Raw genomic sequence first — 21,770 nt, 5'->3', positions numbered from 1 at the left:
TATTCACTGGATACGATAAGTTACTCCTAAAAGGCCCAGGGGATATAGGTCGAAGTAGGGCCTGCAACGGCTACACGTGTCTGCTAAATAAGGCGGATCCGTGATACTCGGAGTTGAAGAAGTTAGTGGAAGAACTTTGAGGACTTCCACCGGTAGACTACTGTGTTTGGTGCATTTTAGGAAATTTTCCCGTGTTAAAAAGGTCCACAATGGAAGCCAAGTGCACAACACATGGACGTTCCTCAGTCAGGGTTCAGACTGAAGATTTCAGACCCAGGGGGTCAGCTCTAATGTGGGGGAAGTATGGTCCCCACACTGAGACCTTTTGTGATGAGTGGACACGAATGACTGTGAGGGATAAAGCATCATTTCCTGGGATAGGTAGTTTTGAACCAGAGGTATTGCAGAATTTAAGGGTTAGGATATGTCTGTTAAAGTCCCAAAAACAAAGGATCAGACACATAAACTGTTTACATTTATGGCTGCAAGAGGGCGATATGCAGAGGGAACTAGCTTACACAGCCGGTTCCAACCCTAGCAGGAAACTGATTGCAACTGCACCACCACCACCACCATATATTACAGGGAAGAAAGTGGCTACAGACAATGGCATACTGATAGATGATAAGAGTTAAGTTGATAAATGTATTAATGATAAGAGTAAAACTGATAAATGTATTAATGCTAACCCGTGCAAGTTGTATCCCATTTTAAACTTCCCTCAGGACTGCGAGCAAGAAGATGAGCCCAGCACGATATCTGCACTTTCTCTAGCAGCCACCATACAGGACACCCAGGTGGGCACGGCCCAACCGGTAAGAGCAGTAGTAAAGCCCTCTAGCGGAGGGACAGGTGAGGTCGTGTCCACAGGTAAGTACGGTACTGTACATTATGCAGAGACAATTGCACCTCACATTGTAGAAGCAACCCAGAATGATGTAATTGAACTAAATCCTGTCAGGGTGATCGCAGTCCCCAATGGGAGGACTGACGCTCAGGGAGTCACTCCCGTCAGGAACATTGCTATGCATTGTCCTTGGTCCCGGGCAGAATTGAGGACAATTATGTCTGAATTTCCCGATCCCAGAAAGGATCTAGCCACATGTCAGAGGTTTATTAGAGAATTAGGTAACTCCACCGAACCCACAAACAAAGATTGGCGGACAGTGCTACGGGCATGTTTGCCCTCCAATATTGACCCTGCGAAATTAATTGCTGATTGTAAATTAGACGCAGAAGTACCTCTCACTGATGAATACACTCAGGAGAATGTAAAACAGATCAATCTGCAGTTAGGGGTATATTTCCCTAGTGTTGTCAAGTGGAATAAAATCTTTTCCATAAGACAAAAAGAAGGTGAAACTGCTTCTGAATATTTCCATGGAGCACTGCAGGAAATGGCTAGATACACTGGGATCGAGGACATTAAGGAAAATATACATCACAGGGAGGTAGCTGTGTCAGTTTTAATGGACGGGTTAAAAGACACACTAAGAACCAGGGTACAAACCTCTCTACCTAACTGGAGAGGTATTTCGGTGGCTGCATTAAGAGAGTCCGCTATCGAGCACGACCGTAATATCCAAAGAACCAGAGAGGCACAGGGAGAGCGGTTGATGGTGATGAGCATCCAAGCACTGGAAGCATCAACTCGACCAAAACCCCAGGCCCCTGGCACGTGGAGGAAGCCAAGAGTTTGTTATCTGTGTAAAAGGGAAGGGCATTAGGTCAGCAATTGTAACAGCACACATAAATTCAGACCCCCTAGACAAGAACACGAGCAAAGTTATGATACACGTAATTGGGATCAGGGATCACATAGGAAAAATTTGGGGCCACACCTGTAGTCTGCAGCCAGTGAAGTTGATTGCTAGCCTTGGTAGTGAACCTGAGGTCACAGTTGTTGTAGTTGGTAGATCATTTCTTGTAGATACAGGGGCGGCCAGGTAAACCCTGTGATTTATCTTTAAAAGTTTCCTCTTTATCTCTGACGTTCACCGACAGATTTACAGCTCAAACGTCACATGTCTACTCGGTCTTTTCAGAGGTCTGCCCAACCCCAGTATATCTCACCAGCATCATTGTGCCTGGCCATGCACAGAGGGTGTAGAGTGGAAATACTGGTGAAGGGAGACTGTGCAGAGATACCGATGGACATGTTGGTGTGACAGCCTGATGGTGAACGCAAATCTGACAAATTTTTTTTTTTTTTTTAATACTCTCTCTTTTTTTCATTTTCCACGGATGGTTAATTTCACACAACAGTTAAACACATTGTAATGCAGGATTTATGTTCCACACAGAAAGGTCGCTGACTTGGAAAGAATATAGTATCACTGGAGCGTCTGTTCCGGGAAGACTGAGAGGTAGCACTGTTGAGACAGTATCTGAGCACGGAGAACAACAAGACTAGAGGCGGTTGTCGTACCAGTTTTCTTTTTCCTTTTTATTATTTTCTCCATCTCCCATTACCCTCCTTTCCTCCCCCTTCTTGCTTTCTTTCTCTCTCCTTAACAAGATGGACTTACCCCAAGAGACTGCATTCCGGGTTTTCCTGTTGACCCTGTTGTTGACCAGAGCAGTCTGTTTCGGTGAGAGTACCAGAGAGGTCGAGAAAGGATCTGGAATGGGTTCTGATAACAAGGACGGATTAGTAGAATTCCAAGAGCAACACATCCACCGAGCAAAGGCGAGTATCAGAAAACGATCTGGTAGTCAAGAAACTAGGAGACACTGTGAAGGGTTATTAGCTGAGGAAAATTGTATCTGTAGAAATTGTGAAAACATAGTTGAGGACGGGTGCATCCAGAGATGTCAGTCCAGCCTTAATATCAACATGGACCGTCATCCATTGAGTGATTATCACTCATTAGTGGGTAAGGTTTTAAACCAAACAGAATGCTGGGTGTGCTCACAAGTACCTCAAGGTCAGAGCAAGTCAGGACTAGTACCGTATCCTTTAACAATAGATGAGGTACTTGAATTACGGGGTGGGAGACCGGTGGACAAGAAATTTAATATTTCTAAGCCCCCTAGTTTGAAGCTCCACCAATATCATGTGGATAGATCCTTAGTATGTTTCAACATTTCCAATCCCCGAAAGCCGGGAAATTGGGAAGTGACATGGAATAACCAAACCATGGCATTTTCACACAGAGCTGACAGAATGCCCGTAGACTCAGAACTTATACGCCAAATAGCCGACGGTGGAAGGTATTTTCGGTATAGGTATACTCTAGGAAGTAAGGCCATGCGGGTTGGAGAAGTATCACCAGGGTACTGTGCGCATATCATACAGCCTTATACGTGTACTGAACAGATGAGAGAGATAGGGATAGGATTTTTCACTTGGAAAGTTTGCAATATGATAATGTCATATTCTGTCCCATATGTTCTCCCCGATGATGCTTATTTCATATGTGGGAGGAAGGCTTATAAGTGGCTTGCCCCAAACTCAGAGGGATTGTGTTACATTGAAAGAGTGTTGCCAGAAGTAATGACCATACCCCATAATAAGATGAAAGACGTTCACCGCAATGCTCAAGCTCCTTACACTCACACTCACTATGAACACATCGTTAAGAGACACCTTATAGATAGGACAGAGCACGCAGCCTCTGATTTGATCCACGAATCCACCGGGATTCAATTCCTACTCGCGTTAGACATCACCCGTACCGCCAGAGGAATTATAAATTATAGGTATATCCACGCGCTAGCGAACCTGATAGATAATATCACCGAGATGTATGATGACACCTTCAGGTATACAGGGAGGGAGTTGCAAGCTTACAAAACGGAACTGATCCAGCACAGGATGGTTCTCAATTATATCACAGCGGTGACAGGCAGGTACTGTGTCACCTTGGCAACTCAGTATGGTGTGAAGTGCTGCACGTACATCACAAACAGCACTGATGACCCAACCGAGGTCATAGATCAAAAGATGGACGATATCTTGCAATTGAAATGGGAGTTCCGAAGGAGACACAACCTTACCCTTGCTGCTGTGAGTAATGAACTGACCGGCTGGGTCTCATGGTTGAACCCACGCAATTGGTTCTCAGGTTTAGGAGAATGGGCTCAAAATGTTATCGTGAGTGTAGGAAAGTTTCTCCTTTGTATCCTGGGAGTTGTCATAATGATTGGCTTGATATTTAGGTGTGTTCGAGTTTTAACGCGGCGCAAGCACGGTACCAAAGTGATGAGTTTAAAGAGCGGGGGCATTGTTACAACAACTGATTTAATTTATGACCCATCAATAGAGACAATGTTGTGATAAGACATGATTCCACGGTCCGTTTCTTTCACCCGTTTCTCCTTTGTTTTCCCTCAAGCAACAATACATCCATTCGGAAAAGACTTTGATGAAGAATACATCCATTCGGAAAAGACTTTTGATGAACAATACATCCATCCAGAAAAGACTTTGATTAACACTTTCAGCAAAGATACACCCATCCGGACAAGACTTCAACCAACACCCAAGAACGATTGCACAAATGTATTTGTGATACGTGTCTTATCTTCATCTCTACAACCTTCAGGTAGTGTCACACATAGTCGATAGGTAATACCCATATATTAGCATTCACATATGTTCCCCCCTCCATGTATCATCAACTAAATGTGCACCCCATTTGTTGGAACAACAAGCCGAAAAGAGCTCGGTAGTGTTTGTTGGCCTACTTACAGACCCTTAATACGGGATGAGAAGGATTTAATGTATACTTCGCAATACCTCGAAGCTTATCTAGAACATGTACGGCACGATGATACATGCCCCTCAGACATGGATTTCATACAAACATGCTTTTACTATCCCACTAGGTCATACATTTCCCACCTACACCTCTCCTCCTACCATCCAATCATCTGTAGATATAGTATTGTATATTTTTCTGTTTAATGTTTAGATAGTGGCAGTTATTGTTGACTGCCAAAGGGTGGACTGTCAAAGTCGAAAAATATTGTAATGCATGCCCCATGTACTAACCCCATGCACAGATCCGCAATTTGCGTAAAGTAGCTTTCCACGGTCATGCGCCTTAGAGCGTGGTATGCGCATTTACGGTAGAGTTTGTGAACGCATAGAGGGTTATTAGAACATTACATATTTAACCCAAATAGTGTACATTTTAGATATAGCTCCCTTGTACCACATCAACAAGTCCAGAACAAAGGGATTCACCGTTGCAGGATAAGAGGGAACGAGAATGAAACCCAGTCACACATAAATTAAATCTCCCACAGACTGAGATACAATGGCCTTATTTACACTAAGCTTTAAGATTCTATGAAGAGGGCAAACACCTTTGTTTACGAAGATGGCCAGGTTTCTACTTAGAACAATGAGTGCTGAGTTGTCATTGTCTCACCTGAAAGGACAAACAAGGGTGAACAATGCCCAGGAGCCAAGGCTGTTTGGAAGATCAGAAACAATAGCTAACCACAACAAAACCAGACAGATAGGAATTTAAGATACTAACATTCCTAGTCTAAAACCCATGGAGATAAAGGTGTTCATTTATAGATATGTTTATATATATATATATATATATATAAATGAATAAATATATAATTCCTAACAAATTGTAATAGCAGGAGTATGTGCGTGCGTATGTTTATATATATATATATATATATATATATATACGAATATCTCCACACCATGAGGCTCCAGCTGGGGCTATGTTGTGGATGAAACCAGCACTCCACAGTATTTAGACAGTTTGTGTCATTTATTGTGCAAATTCAGCAAATATATACCATCACAAGCGGGTTGGTTAGTGCAAATTCAGCAATTTTGTAAACATAGTTCAGGTCTAGTCAAATATCTCACGTATCCCGTGTGTGCTGGGGATCCATGTCCTACCCAGCCTGATCTCCCAACAGCTGTTTCGGCTATCGCCGTCGTCAGGGGAGTTGTTACCACCGATCTGCTACCCTTGTCACTTTATACCCATACATAATTAAAAACACCGTGCTCACCTGTTTCCACACTCCTCGTTATCCCCGTCAGCTGGTGCCGAAAGGCGCGTCCGCCCCGTCGCCCGGACATCGCGGCGCTCAGTGTTGATGTCATCCGGCTCAGTCCCCTGTTGCCGGGCCACTCCCATTGTATACTCCGTCGCCTGGGTAACGGAAGACACCGTCATAGCGTGCCACCCCTTAGTGACGCGTGTCCAGTGTTCCCCGCCCTCTTGACGAGCGGAGATAAATTCATTGGTCCGCCTTTACAAGGGATCCGCCTTCTGTGACATCAGTCCATAGCCTCCTCGAATCCGAATAGCAGAGCCCCGTCGCCCAGCAACATCTGCAGCGGGGATTTAAAAAAGAGGAATGACGGAAATGTAGTAATATCTACAACCATGGAATTTTAAACCTTAACCCATATACTACCCTCAAAAATGTCTATATCCAACATATAACGAGAGTCATTAACTGATATGTACACAGAATGTGCATGGCTGGATATCGTTAATGCATAATCCTATCAATAAATATCATCAGCCACCCAGTATATGCCCTCATCATATCCCATATAGACAATCATCCCAACTACATAGGTAATTTGATATACATTATAGTTTATATGGAAAAGGTATTCGCTCAAGGAAATCAGCTTCAATGAACAGCAAGCCTGATATAGATCTAAATCCTATCTTAATTTACAAAAAACAAGACAAAATCAATTCCTCATTAAGCCCTGCAGGGGCCATAGCGTTCAGTTGGTAAATCCACCGACTCTCTTGTTTCAGTAACAGCTTGTTACGATCACCACCTCTCCTAAGCGGTGGTATATGGTCCAGCGGCATACACTTAAAGTCCTTTAATTTATGTCCGCAACTAGCAAAATGCTTGGCTACCGGTGGTGTGTTAGTTTCCACTATTTGTAGAGCTTTTTTGATTGAAGACCGATGCATCGAAATTCTTTCCTTTAGCATGCGAATCGTTTTGCCCACATAGATCTTTCTACATGGACATACTATGATGTAGGTCACAAATCGGGTTTCACATGTCATCCTGTGTCTCAACACATATTTATCACCCGATATTGGATGTATAAATTCATTCCCCGTCAGCATGAAGGGGCAATTAGCACAACTGCCACATTTGAAGGCTCCCTTCTGCAAACTGAGCCAGTTGCTATTGGACACCGTTCCAGGACTGACATCAGCATGTGAGATACGTTCCTTCAGATTCCTACTCCTACTCCTACTCCTTTTATAGCTGAAAAGGGGTGTGTGGGCGCAGAATCTACTTAAGGACGGGTCAGTCTGGACTATGTGCCAATGCTTAAGGGTAGTATATGGGTTAAGGTTTAAAATTCCATGGTTGTAGATATTACTACATTTCCGTCATTCCTCTTTTTTAAATCCCCGCTGCAGATGTTGCTGGGCGACGGGGCTCTGCTATTCGGATTCGAGGAGGCTATGGACTGATGTCACAGAAGGCGGATCCCTTGTAAAGGCGGACCAATGAATTTATCTCCGCTCGTCAAGAGGGCGGGGAACACTGGACACGCGTCACTAAGGGGTGGCACGCTATGACGGTGTCTTCCGTTACCCAGGCGACGGAGTATACAATGGGAGTGGCCCGGCAACAGGGGACTGAGCCGGATGACATCAACACTGAGCGCCGCGATGTCCGGGCGACGGGGCGGACGCGCCTTTCGGCACCAGCTGACGGGGATAACGAGGAGTGTGGAAACAGGTGAGCACGGTGTTTTTAATTATGTATGGGTATAAAGTGACAAGGGTAGCAGATCGGTGGTAACAACTCCCCTGACGACGGCGATAGCCGAAACAGCTGTTGGGAGATCAGGCTGGGTAGGACATGGATCCCCAGCACACACGGGATACGTGAGATATTTGACTAGACCTGAACTATGTTTACAAAATTGCTGAATTTGCACTAACCAACCCGCTTGTGATGGTATATATTTGCTGAATTTGCACAATAAATGACACAAACTGTCTAAATACTGTGGAGTGCTGGTTTCATCCACAACATAGCCCCAGCTGGAGCCTCATGGTGTGGAGATATTCGTATTGAAAAGTTTCTGACCGAGCACCCTTTCAGAGTTCTTTCAGTGTTGTGCGGCCCACGCTGTCTACTAGATTAATTTCCATGAACTGGATTTGGACTGCACCACGGTTTTAACTATATGTTGTTTTAATTACATGTTGTTACATTTGTTGAGTGTATATTATGCACTTCTTTATGTGGTACTGGAGCACATAAGGTTATACGTGTGTTTTTCTTCTTGTTGTATCTGCATAAAACCATGGAATTTAATGTCGGCGACCTCACTGGGACCAAGAGATTTCTAGATAAAGATGCATCTAAAATACTTTTTTCTAATACTGAACAACTAGCTTTTGATTTAGACAGTCCACAGGAAATACATGCCGATCTCTTGAGATTGCGTAAAAGATTGGTAGAACTTGAGCTGCATGGATTGACACTGTCACAGTACCATAAAGATAATTTAATTCCCAGAGGTTTTAGAATTAAAAATCAACCTACCCTGGGACGGAATTGTAAAGAGTTCTGTAGACAGTGGTGTCTGATATTAAATCAGTGCAGTTTTGATTTAATGCTCTTGGTCATCCAGCAGGTGAATGCCGACATTAAAATTGTGGAGAAGGATATTCGCTCTTGTGAAACAGCAGGATTAGAGATCATTAAGGCTGACAGTGATACTGATTGGCTATCCAAATTAGATGAAAGCGTGTCCACTTTCAAGACAGAATTATTAGCGTTCAAAAAAGGGAAATATAAGAAGGTTAAAGAGGATTATAGGGACTTTCGTGTATATCCTTGGTTGATTCCACAGACCAATAGACGCCAGTGGCAAACCAACCATACATTTAGAAAACGACAACCTAGACAATACACAGATATTGAGTCTAACACGTCACAGAGTGATTCTGACAACTCTGGGAAAACCAAACAACATTTTTTAGGGGGAAAAACGACCACCCGCAGCAGGGCACCACCAGACAGAGATCTGGAAAACCCTGTAGGAGAGGGGGTATCAGGCACAAAAAATCAAAGAGAGAAGAACAGGTCGACCCGCAAATAGCCGTGTTCAACTTGTCATCCCATGCATTGACCGAGTCGGAGGTTAGTGTGCTTACTAAGGGGTTGTCATTTGTTCAAACTCATCGTCAAAAGCCTTTTGACTTTGAGGTTGAACTTTATAGATTCCACAGACAGCTACGTCTGAAAGAATTTTTCAGTAAACGAGCGAAAACTGAATTTAAGCACACCCCTTTCAAAGTTTCCAGCACCTTTGATCCTCCCTCATCAAACGCATCTATTGAAACATTCATGCGGTTGGTGAGAATGGACACATTACCTATTTTACGGAAGAATAGAATTAAATACTCTAATGTAAATCAAGAAGAGGCAGCTGCAATAAAAACGTTGAATGACAATGCCCAGATTGTTATACGCCCCGCCGATAAAGGCGGGGGCATTGTAATACTTGATAAAATCAACTACATTAGTGAGGTCATGAGGCAGTTGTCAGATACAACTTGCTATAAACAACTACTATTTGATCCGACACTGAACTACAAAAAAGAAATAGACTCCATTATACAATTAGGGCTCAGCAATGCATGGATTGATGAACAGACCGAGAAGTTTCTCACCCAGGACTACCCGAGGATCCCACTCTTGTACATCTTGCCGAAGGTGCACAAGAGTTTAGTGGATCCTCCGGGTAGACCGATTATCTCCTCTAGAGGTTCCTTAGGACAACCCCTGTCCCAATATGTAGATTACCACCTACAACCGGTGGTACAACATACTCCCTACTTTGTTAAGGACACGACAGATTTCATTAACAAATTGACTGAGTTTGGTAGGCCGCCTAGTGATTGTCTTTTGGTGACTCTGGATGTGTCTAGTTTGTACACTAGTATTAACCACACTGACGGCATTGAATCAGTGAGGAAAGTCATTACCACCAGTCCACACTATGTGGGTCCACCAGTTGATTTTTTATTATTATTAATTGAAGTTATTTTACACAAAAATTATTTTTTGTTCAACAATTCTTTTTATTTACAGTTACACGGTACGGCGATGGGGTCGAACATGGCCCCGTCGTACGCTAATTTGTTTATGTATGATTATGAACAAGAAAAGATTATGAATGATTCAATTTTTTCAAATCACATAATTTTTTATGTTAGATTTATTGATGATCTTTTCATGCTGTGGACTGGTGGTGAGAAAACTCTTGTAGAATTTGTAGACAAGTTGAACAGCAGGCCTGAATCGATTAGATTCACATATCGTTACAGTCGGGTGAACATGGAGTATCTAGACGTTATGGTGGGGATTGAGAAGGGATGTTTCACTACTAATATCTTCAGGAAACCCACCGACAAGAACACGCTTCTGATGGCGTCCAGCTTTCATCCGCAACCTTTAAAAAAGGGACTCCCCTACTCACAGCTATTAAGGGTGACTCGGATCACATCGGATCGAACCAAACTGCCGGAGGCTCTGGCAAATATGGGGCAGAAGTTCATTGACCGTGGATACAATCCGGTGGAGGTAAAAGAGGCTGTGACCAAATGTTTGGGTCTGAAACGGGAGGATCTATTAATCCCGAAGATTAAACAAGGAGAAACTGAACGGCTGGTTTTTACCAGTACCTATGCCATCACATCGGGTTTGGTCAAAAAATCAATACTTAAGCATTGGCACATAGTCCAGACTGACCCGTCCTTAAGTAGATTCTGCGCCCACACACCCCTTTTCAGCTATAAAAGGAGTAGGAATCTGAAGGAACGTATCTCACATGCTGATGTCAGTCCTGGAACGGTGTCCAATAGCAACTGGCTCAGTTTGCAGAAGGGAGCCTTCAAATGTGGCAGTTGTGCTAATTGCCCCTTCATGCTGACGGGGAATGAATTTATACATCCAATATCGGGTGATAAATATGTGTTGAGACACAGGATGACATGTGAAACCCGATTTGTGACCTACATCATAGTATGTCCATGTAGAAAGATCTATGTGGGCAAAACGATTCGCATGCTAAAGGAAAGAATTTCGATGCATCGGTCTTCAATCAAAAAAGCTCTACAAATAGTGGAAACTAACACACCACCGGTAGCCAAGCATTTTGCTAGTTGCGGACATAAATTAAAGGACTTTAAGTGTATGCCGCTGGACCATATACCACCGCTTAGGAGAGGTGGTGATCGTAACAAGCTGTTACTGAAACAAGAGAGTCGGTGGATTTACCAACTGAACGCTATGGCCCCTGCAGGGCTTAATGAGGAATTGATTTTGTCTTGTTTTTTGTAAATTAAGATAGGATTTAGATCTATATCAGGCTTGCTGTTCATTGAAGCTGATTTCCTTGAGCGAATACCTTTTCCATATAAACTATAATGTATATCAAATTACCTATGTAGTTGGGATGATTGTCTATATGGGATATGATGAGGGCATATACTGGGTGGCTGATGATATTTATTGATAGGATTATGCATTAACGATATCCAGCCATGCACATTCTGTGTACATATCAGTTAATGACTCTCGTTATATGTTGGATATAGACATTTTTGAGGGTAGTATATGGGTTAAGGTTTAAAATTCCATGGTTGTAGATATTACTACATTTCCGTCATTCCTCTTTTTTAAATCCCCGCTGCAGATGTTGCTGGGCGACGGGGCTCTGCTATTCGGATTCGAGGAGGCTATGGACTGATGTCACAGAAGGCGGATCCCTTGTAAAGGCGGACCAATGAATTTATCTCCGCTCGTCAAGAGGGCGGGGAACACTGGACACGCGTCACTAAGGGGTGGCACGCTATGACGGTGTCTTCCGTTACCCAGGCGACGGAGTATACAATGGGAGTGGCCCGGCAACAGGGGACTGAGCCGGATGACATCAACACTGAGCGCCGCGATGTCCGGGCGACGGGGCGGACGCGCCTTTCGGCACCAGCTGACGGGGATAACGAGGAGTGTGGAAACAGGTGAGCACGGTGTTTTTAATTATGTATGGGTATAAAGTGACAAGGGTAGCAGATCGGTGGTAACAACTCCCCTGACGACGGCGATAGCCGAAACAGCTGTTGGGAGATCAGGCTGGGTAGGACATGGATCCCCAGCACACACGGGATACGTGAGATATTTGACTAGACCTGAACTATGTTTACAAAATTGCTGAATTTGCACTAACCAACCCGCTTGTGATGGTATATATTTGCTGAATTTGCACAATAAATGACACAAACTGTCTAAATACTGTGGAGTGCTGGTTTCATCCACAACATAGCCCCAGCTGGAGCCTCATGGTGTGGAGATATTCGTATTGAAAAGTTTCTGACCGAGCACCCTTTCAGAGTTCTTTCAGTGTTGTGCGGCCCACGCTGTCTACTATATATATATATATATATATATATATATATATATATATATGAATATGTAGATATATGTATATCTTGAAGATTGAAATAGATAATCCTATCATGTGTGGGATCATATTGTTCAGAGTCACGTGAACATTAATCTGGTGGGAATAAGAACATTGTTAAATCTTACATCATTAAGTTATTAATAATACCAGATTTATGATTAATGTGATGGGTTTAACTGATAATGGGGCGGGAACTCATATGTATACAACAGAAACCACATCAAGTCCTAGCCATCGCCCACCTCTTGAACTGACCAATGGTCCCCGGTGCACAGGACATGTCCCACCCCCTAACCAATGGAAGAAGAGCACACAGTGTCTATTGTATTATGCCTTGATCTACTGAATAAAGAGCGAGCTGCAGGCCAGGTCACTATCAAAGACTCTGAACGCTATCTATATGACCAGCGGAGGACCGGCCGGGTTGCGCTTGCAAACATTCTCACGTATGTACAGCCATTATTCTGTTTAGACTTATCTTGTTAGCCTGTAGTGTATAAATAGTACTGTTTACCTTTTTGAATAATCCACTGTGGCCTTAGAAACCCTGTGGTTCAACTACAAAACTGTGCTGTGTCTTCACTTTCCTGCAAGGGTCTTAGAGTGTATTTATCTGTATAAGGTGTATAGGCATTGATAAGGTGTACGCACTGCGGGTACTTTATACCGTCAGCGCTACTTAAGGTTTAAGGTATAACATTGTTGCAGTACTTTGCTGCTAAGGGTTTAAAGTATAATCATATCATTGCATTGTATCATTAACAAGGTTTAAAGGTTATCAATTGTGTGTGCGCACGTTGTGTGTACTCTGTACACTCAGCGCGACGTGTGTACGCCAAGTACGTACCATGCGCGGGACTTTGTACGCAAATAGCGTACAAAGTGCGTAGCACGTGTATCCAGTCTAGCGGCCATAGCGGCTCCACGGTAATAGTGTATCTAGAGGTATAGCTTTTCGGTCTAAGATAATATCGACATCATCAAAGGTAAGCCTGACGTATGGTCAGTTTTATCCATCTGGATAAGGTCTGCTTAGAAGCTGGCCAACCCATCTTGGCAGCATCGTAGAGAACAAACAACGTATCCGTCTTACGAACTGTAGACGTTCGGGATACATAAACGCGTAGTGCGCGCACCACATCCAAGGTCCCAGAATCTCCTGTTAACACAGGAACTACTATTGGTTGATTGATGTGAAAAGAGGACACTACTTTTGGTAGGAAAGCGGGATTCGTCCGAAGTTCCGCTCTGTCATCATGAAACACTAAATACAGTGGCTTGCATGACAAGGCACCCAAATCTGAAACACGCCTTGCCGAAGCTAAGGCTAGGAGAAAAATTGTTTTCCAAGTGAGAAACTTAATATCCACTTGTCGTAAGGGATCGAAATATAAAGACTGTAAGAAATCTAAAACCAGATTCAAGTCCCATGGCGCTGTAGGTGGAATGAATGGAGGCTGTACTCTGAGGACACCTTGCAGAAAAGTGTGTACCGACGGCAATAGAGCCAATCTTCTTTGAAAGTAAATTGACAATGCAGATATCTGCACTTTTAGTGTGGATAAACGCAGACCTCCATCTAACCCCATCTGTAGAAATAACAAAAGACGGGATAACTTGAAAGATGAAGATGGAAACTTCCGAGCTTCACAACAACCTATATAGGCACGCCAAATTCTGTAATAATGAGCTGCCGTAACTGGCTTCCTAGCTCATAACATGGTTGGTATAACCGATTCTGGAATGCCCTCTCTTCTTAAGAGGGCGGTCTCAACAGCCACCCCGTCAAACGCAGCCAAGCTAAATCGGGGTAAAGGAACGGACCCTGTTGTAACAGGTCCGGACGTAGTGGGAGTGGCCAAGGATAGTCTGCGAGTAGTCCGCGGAGATCCGAGAACCAAGCTCTCCGAGGCCAATCAGGCGCCACTAGTATGACTGTGACGGACTCTCTTTTGATCCGTTTTAGCAACAGAGGGAGCAGCGGAAACGGTGGAAACAGATACACAAGGCTGTACGGCCACGGCATTTGGATCTCTCGTTGTGGACACGTACTGGGGCGTTTGATGATTGTGGCGAGATGCCATCAGGTCCACTTGAGGGTAACCCCACCTCTGGACCAGCATGTGAAACACCTCTGGATTTAATGCCCATTCTCCTGGATGAAAATCCAGACGGCTGAGATAATCCGCCTCCCAGTTGTCCACTCCCGGAATGAATACTGCCGACAATATCACTTGGTGATACTCGGCCCAATTGAGGATTCGAGCTACTTCCCGCATTGCCATGCGGCTTTTCGTTGCTCCTTGTTTGTTGATGTATGCGACCGCCGTCGCATTGTCTGACTGCACCTGAACAGTCTGAGACCGAAGCATGTGCACTGCTTGTCGTAGCGCATTGTAAATTGCCCGGAGTTCCAGGACATTTATAGACAGCAATCTTTCGTGATCCGCCCAGAGACCCTGGAGCTGATAATTTTGAACTACAGCTCCCCAACCTCTGAGGATCGCGTCCGCCGTTAGAATTATCCAATTCCAGGCGCCAAACAGTTTCCCTGCAGTTAGATTCTGTACTTTGAGCCACCAGAGTAGAGACACTCTGGCCCGTGGAGACAACCTCACCCTGCGGTGAATCTGCAGACGCGAGCCCGACCACTGTGCGAGCACATCCAGTTGAAAAGGACGTGAGTGAAGTCTTCCGAACTGAAGCGCTTCGAAAGCCGCCACCATTGTGCCTAAGAGGCGAATGCACAAATGAACCGAGACTGTGCGTGGCTTGAGCACTAATTGTACCTGATGACGAATGACTTGTACTTTCTGTTCTGGTAGGTAAATTCTTTGATTTACCGTATCGAGAATCATACCTAGGAATTGAAGTCGTTGAGACGGAATTAGATGTGATTTCTTGAAGTTGACAATCCAACCGTGGTGAACCAGTACATTGTATGTTAGCAACGCCTGTTGCGATGGAGCTTTGATGAGCAAATCGTCCAATTATGGAACTATTATCACTCCCAGGGATCTGAGATGAGCTATCATCACAGACATCACCTTGGTGAATACCCGAGGCGCTGACAAGAGGCCAAACGGTAAAGCCTGAAACTGGTAATGGTTCTGCCGTATTGCAAACCGCAAGAACCTCTGATGAGGTGGCCAAATCGGAATGTGTAAGTACGCATCCTTGAGATCCAGTGCAATCATGAATTCCTGTGGCTCTAGACCTGCAATTACTGAACGCAGAGATTCCATCTTGAATCTGTAGTAAGTGACGTACTGATTGAGACCCTTTAAGTTCAATATTGGCCTGACCGAGCCATCCGGCTTTGGTACCACAAACAGACTGGAATAATAACCCTGACCCTGTTGGTGTACAGGGACCGGAATCAAAACTGCTGCATCCAGCAGAGACTGAATGGCAATCTGCAGAACCGCCTTCTTGTCGTCCGACACAGGCAGTCCGGTCTTGAAAAACCGCATTGGCGGGAGACAGTCGAACTCTATTTTGTAACCTTTTAAGACTAAATTGCAGATCCACCCATCTGTGGACGTCTGAAGCCACGCCAACTGGAACGTCTGAAGGCGTGCTCCCACAATTGGAGATCCGAGATGGGCTGGGAGCCCGTCATGCCACTGGCTTGCCGGTGACCTTAGCGTCCTGACGAGTGGTGTTGTTTTGTTGGAAACCACGTCCCCGTCCTCGTCTACCAGGTGTGGCCGTTCCTCTGCCACGCCCGCGAAAGGACTGAGGTCTAAAGGATTTGAACGCAGGTCCAGAATATCTCCTTCTAGGTTCTTTTGGAGGCAATGGTAAGAAAACAGACTTTCCTCCCGTGGCCTCAGAAATCCATTTGTCCAATTCAGGACCAAACAACTTCTCGCCACCGTAAGGTAATGCCTCTATACCTTTTTTGACCTCCGCCTCCGCTTGCCAAGAACGCAGCCAGAGCGCTCGTCGTGCTGTAACTAGCGATGATGAAAGGCGAGAAGTGAGCTGACAGACGTCAATAGAAGCTGTACATAGATAGTCAGCAGCTTCCCAGATTTGATCAGCGAGAAGTACAAGGTGATCATCACTTAAGGCAGACTTTAGTTCTGTTATCCATACCATTAGCGCCTTAGTTACCCAAATGCCAACCAACCCAGGTCTAAGCAACACCCCTGCTGCTATATACATGGACTTTAGCATAGCTTCTATTTTACGGTCCGAAGGGTCCTTAAGCGTAGTAGCAGTTGGTACTGGTATGGTTAATTTCTTTGTAAGTTTAGACACAGACGAATCCACCAATGGCGGATTCTCCCATGTAGCTGTTACAGACTCTGTAACAGCTGTAACTAGACTTAAATCTGTGAGGTATAGAAAACCGTTTATCCGGATTCTTTCGTGTTTCTAGTAACATCTTATTAAGAGATTCCGAAACAGGAAAACACATTGGAGTTCTCTGCCGTTTAGTAAAGACGACCTCATCATTTGTCAGAGGCTCCTCGGTTTCTGTAAACTTCAGAGACTGACACACCGCTCTGATGAGATTATAAATGCCCGAGCTGTCAAAATCGTCACCATCTGACTGCTGGTCTACTTCGCCCTCCTCACCCTCATCTTGTGCAGTGAGGTCTGGCATAGAATCGTCAGAAAGCAACAAAGCAGAAACCAGTAAATTATAAGACAAATGAAACTTATCCCTTCTACCCAAAGAGGACTTGGACTTTTGGTAAGGCTGAGACCCCTCCGGTAGTTCTAGTGGTCTCACCCTAGACTCCGATCTTGCCGCCTCCTGCTCTTGCCGAGTGGCGGCCAATTCTGATTGCAATCCAGCCAGGACATCTGCTAGCATAGCCCATGGAGGGTCCGGGGATGAAATTGGCTTTTAAACCGGAGCGGAAATTGTATTTGTAGTTGAATTCACAAAACATACTGTACATGTGGTAGATCCATCCGGTAACACACTGTTACAGACCTTGCAGTGAAACTGCTTTTTAGTTTTTGCTGGTGTCTTACTCATTATGCAGACAGACAATACAAAATACAAAGACAGACAACTTGCGCGACTCAGTAAATAGCACTAAGGTGTCTCTATAAATATATATCTGGCCAAGTGCAGTGCACGCCAGCAATATGAAACCTGATCCCAAAATCCCCCTACAACCCTGCGCCTTCAATGGAGTAGAGATGTAGTACAGGAAATTCTGGAAACACAACAGGAAAAAAACAGGAAGCATGGTTAAATATGTCCCTCATGCTTACAGTATAACACTAAGTGCAGACTTATAACTTATCCAAACAGATTTAAATAAAAACATACTTATGTTGTATTCAAACCTTTAGTGTAAAACCTACACTCCCATCTGCACATATAAGTGAATCTGTTAACAAAAGGCTTAATAGCCTATTCTAATAACACATGCAGCGCTGCTGCTGCTAAGAACACACTTCTCCCTCCTTGCTGTGTGCTTCCCCCCCCCTCCCCCCGTGCTCCGTGTACCGCCTCTATTACACGGAGCCGGGGCTTACATACGCTGAAGAGGGAGCCATGGAGCGCGCTGCATAGAGCCGTGGAGCGGCCTATGCATGAAGAACGTGGCCGGCGCGGCTCAGGGAGCGGCGGGAGGCAGCGGTAACCAGGTAGCGGTGGCGGCGGGCGGCTCGCACATAAACACAGTGTCCCCACACAGCGGGGCGGCAGCGTGAGCTGACCGCCCCGTCCCAACATACCTGGACCGTGTGGTGAGGGCTATGACGGGGCTTCTTCTGTAAGCTCCGTCCAGCCTTTCCTGCAGGTAGTCCTGCACGTGGTTGTGAGGGAGCTCTTTCAGAGAGGCCCGACACGCCACAGCTGCTTGTAGCAGCTTCCACTATCCCGAACCCACGCCTATTGGAAGGGGGGAAGGGATGTGGAACAGTTGAAAAAAGAAAAATCAAAAATCCAATAAGTGTGGATAAGCTCCACACAAGCCTTGTTGCTACTGTGAGCACCGAAAAAACACTGAGTTACTCTGGGATATGGAGGGGAGGAGTAGTTCCAAATTTAATTTATTCAGTGCCTTGTTCCAGCGGAACCGTCCATATCCCAAGAGTACTCCAGTGACCCCTAGTGGATAAAAAAGAAAAGCCCTGTTATCATGATAAAGGGCTTGGAGCGGTGGGTCAGGGGCACTCACGGGGTAAGTACACAAGTTAACCACTAGGTATGTCTCCAATCCTGGCATGTTTCTTTATGATAAGTCTATCCGAGTTTTAGTTAATGACAGACATATTCTTTGCCCTGGATTTATACACTAGATTAAGGTTGTATGCATCTCATGCAACAGTGGGGGTAATTCAGACCTGATCAAAGCAGCAAATTTGTTAGCAGTTGGGCAAAACCATGTGCACTGCAGGAGTCAGACTGCAGAGACAGTTAAATTTGGGTGGGTTATTCTGTTTCTGTGCAGGGTAAATACTGGCTGCTTTATTTTTACACTGCAATTTAGATTTCAGTTTGGACACACCCCACCCAAATCTAACTCTCTCTGCACATGTTATATCTATCTCCCCTGCAGTGCACATGGTTTTGCCCAACTGCTAACAAATTTGCTGCTACGATCAGATCTGAATTAGGCCCAGTGTCTTAAGAGTATGGATTCATTTGTTTCAATTTTCATTCTGTTGTTACTGGTGTTCCCCTATTCTGACTGTAACCCCCACAGTCTTATTTGAATCTAGCAGCAAAATTTTCCCCAAAAAATTATTCTACCAGTGCTCTGTTCTGTAAGTTCCTACACAGGTTGCCTCTGCTTTACCAAATGTTAAAAAGGGATACTAACATACAAGAACAATAATAAAACTATCTATATTTTATCAGTTGTCTCAAACTGTCACCCAGCCCGATCACTCTACCGCTAATCTACACCCATCTCTCCGCGTATACGACATTCTCAGGAAATGTACCTCTATAAACAGGCTTACTAGATTTGTGAACCACGATTTAAAACTATGGGCCTAATTCAGAGTTGTCTGTAAACAGAGCCCCGAACGCTGCAGCATGACTGACATGTTGTAGTTTGGGTGTTCTGAAGCTGGTGGTTGTGTCCTTCGATACAGCATCATTGGCTCCAGCAGCATGTTCACGCAAATGATCCAATGCTGCGTCTCAGACGCAGCGGATGTAGCTAAAGTGTACATCTCCGAATCAAGCCCTTTGTACACAATTCCAACCACTTACCACCCTTTCCCCACAGTTCACATAAAACACACCAACATGTATTCTTTTCCTGAGCCTGATTCTGGGTCGGACGCATCTGCAGGTACAGGCGCATCTTCTGGATTTAAGCATATTGCATCAAAGGAAATTGTTGACTGTGCAGAATCAGCGATACACTTATTGATGACGTTCGGATTAATCAGTCTGTAAATGGACTACATTTTAAGAGAAATGGAAATTTCTGGGCAGTGACCTTGTGAACGCATGGAACTATTCTGCCATATGGGAGTGTTATGTAGGTCGACAGCTTTGCTGAAACGTAGTGTGTAGACGGAGATGAGACACCTGTTACACATGGATCTTTTGATAGAGTAAGAACTTGCAGAAAAATGGGGTCCTTGATGGGGGAAGGGGGCTGCAAGCTTAAATGTACTCAGCAAGGTGATGCAGTTAATATAACGCATGTCGGGATCCTGGCGTTCAGGATAGCGACACAGGAATCCCGTCATGCAGGAAAATGTCAGAGATTGAAATCCTGGCCAAAGCCCCGTATTCCCACTCGGGTGGTTGGTCCACACCACCACCGGAGTGGGAATATAACCTGCGGTGAGCGTAGCTCGTCACCTGGCCCAAAGTGTGGCGGGCGCAGCAAGCCCGTGAGGGGACTCGCTGCAGGGATTCCGGCTGCCAGGATGCCACTGTCAGTATAGTGACAGCCGGCATCCCGTTCCGCACCCCAGATATAGGAGTGGATCAATGCCCTTTCTATCTATATATCTATTTCTACATATATATATATATATATATATATATATATGTGTGTGCACAGTCTATATCAATATAGATAGCTATATCTATCTATAGCTATATATTATCCACACACAAATATTTACATAAATACATAGTACTCAGAAAGAAAAAAAAATGTGAAAGCGGATGACTTCGTTTCTGTGACTGGCAGAGAATAGCTATTCATTCATTTTTCATTGCACACAAAATAAGACATTACTCAGAACGATGAAGAATAAATTGGAGAATGCTCTCAGGGTGTTTTCCATCTCATCCTTTAAGTACCAGCGCAAGATGGAGCTATTAATACCTTTGCAGCTTCTAAAAGGTGCTTTGAATTGTCTTTCCCCCAAATATGCCGAGCGGTCTGCCTTGGGAGTGTGTGCAGGACCTGAGGAAAAAGAAAGGTCGCGTTAGCACAAGAAAGAATATTAGCTCTTTAAAATATTACCACTTCTCACGTTGCTTTTATGCTTTGTGATGCCCAGGAGGAAAATCCAGAAAATGAAGCTGAAACAAAGCCAAGAGAACATAGACAGCAGGTGTAAGGCAAATTAAACACAAACATTAAAAATGCAGAATGACAAAGGACCCTCTACTTCACTGCAGCCTCTATGTCCCCAGACTTTACTTCTTTTATCTCAGAATGCCACTATGTTTATCACAGCTTCTCTCCCTTATGTTATGCTTTACATACTTCCCAAAGCTACAATGACAACGTACAATATTATGTACACACAGCTAGTGTTTTGTGTACGTGTGTTTGTGGATGCCTAGGTCTGTCTGGACACTTTAATAAGAATTTACTTACCGATAATTCTATTTCTCATAGTCCGTAGTGGATGCTGGGGACTCCGTAAGGACCATGGGGAATAGCGGCTCCGCAGGAGACTGGGCACATCTAAAGAAAGCTTTAGGACTAACTGGTGTGCATTGGCTCCTCCCCCTATGACCCTCCTCCAAGCCTCAGTTAGGATACTGTGCCCGGACGAGCGTACACAATAAGGAAGGATTTTGAATCCCGGGTAAGACTCATACCAGCAACACCAATCACACCGTATAACCTGTGATCTGAACCCAGTTAACAGCATGATAACAGAGGAGCCTCTGAAAGATGGCTCACAACAATAATAACCCGATTTTTGTAACAATAACTATGTACAAGTATTGCAGACAATCCGCACTTGGGATGGGCGCCCAGCATCCACTACGGACTATGAGAAATAGAATTATCGGTAAGTAAATTCTTATTTTCTCTAACGTCCTAAGTGGATGCTGGGGACTCCGTAAGGACCATGGGGATTATACCAAAGCTCCCAAACGGGCGGGAGAGTGCGGATGACTCTG

At 44.5% G+C, this 21,770-nt stretch overlaps 1 protein-coding gene across 2 annotated transcripts in view; it reads right to left on the bottom strand.

Annotated features, from left to right (window-relative positions):
* The window catches only part of ABCB7 (ATP binding cassette subfamily B member 7), a 432,229-nt gene that overhangs the window by 300,647 nt on the left and 109,812 nt on the right, over positions 1 to 21,770 (bottom strand). For both annotated transcript variants that reach the window (XM_063937177.1, XM_063937178.1), the window contains exon 2: positions 20,734 to 20,814. In XM_063937177.1, coding sequence (XP_063793247.1) covers positions 20,734 to 20,814 — 81 coding nt within the window. The remainder of the gene's footprint in view (positions 1 to 20,733; positions 20,815 to 21,770) is intronic.

The sequence above is a fragment of the Pseudophryne corroboree genome, chromosome 8 (assembly GCF_028390025.1).
Source record: "Pseudophryne corroboree isolate aPseCor3 chromosome 8, aPseCor3.hap2, whole genome shotgun sequence".
In the NCBI taxonomy this organism is placed as follows: domain Eukaryota; kingdom Metazoa; phylum Chordata; class Amphibia; order Anura; family Myobatrachidae; genus Pseudophryne; species Pseudophryne corroboree.
Note: the sequence above shows the minus strand (reverse complement) of the source record. Positions and strands in the feature narration are given on the sequence as shown.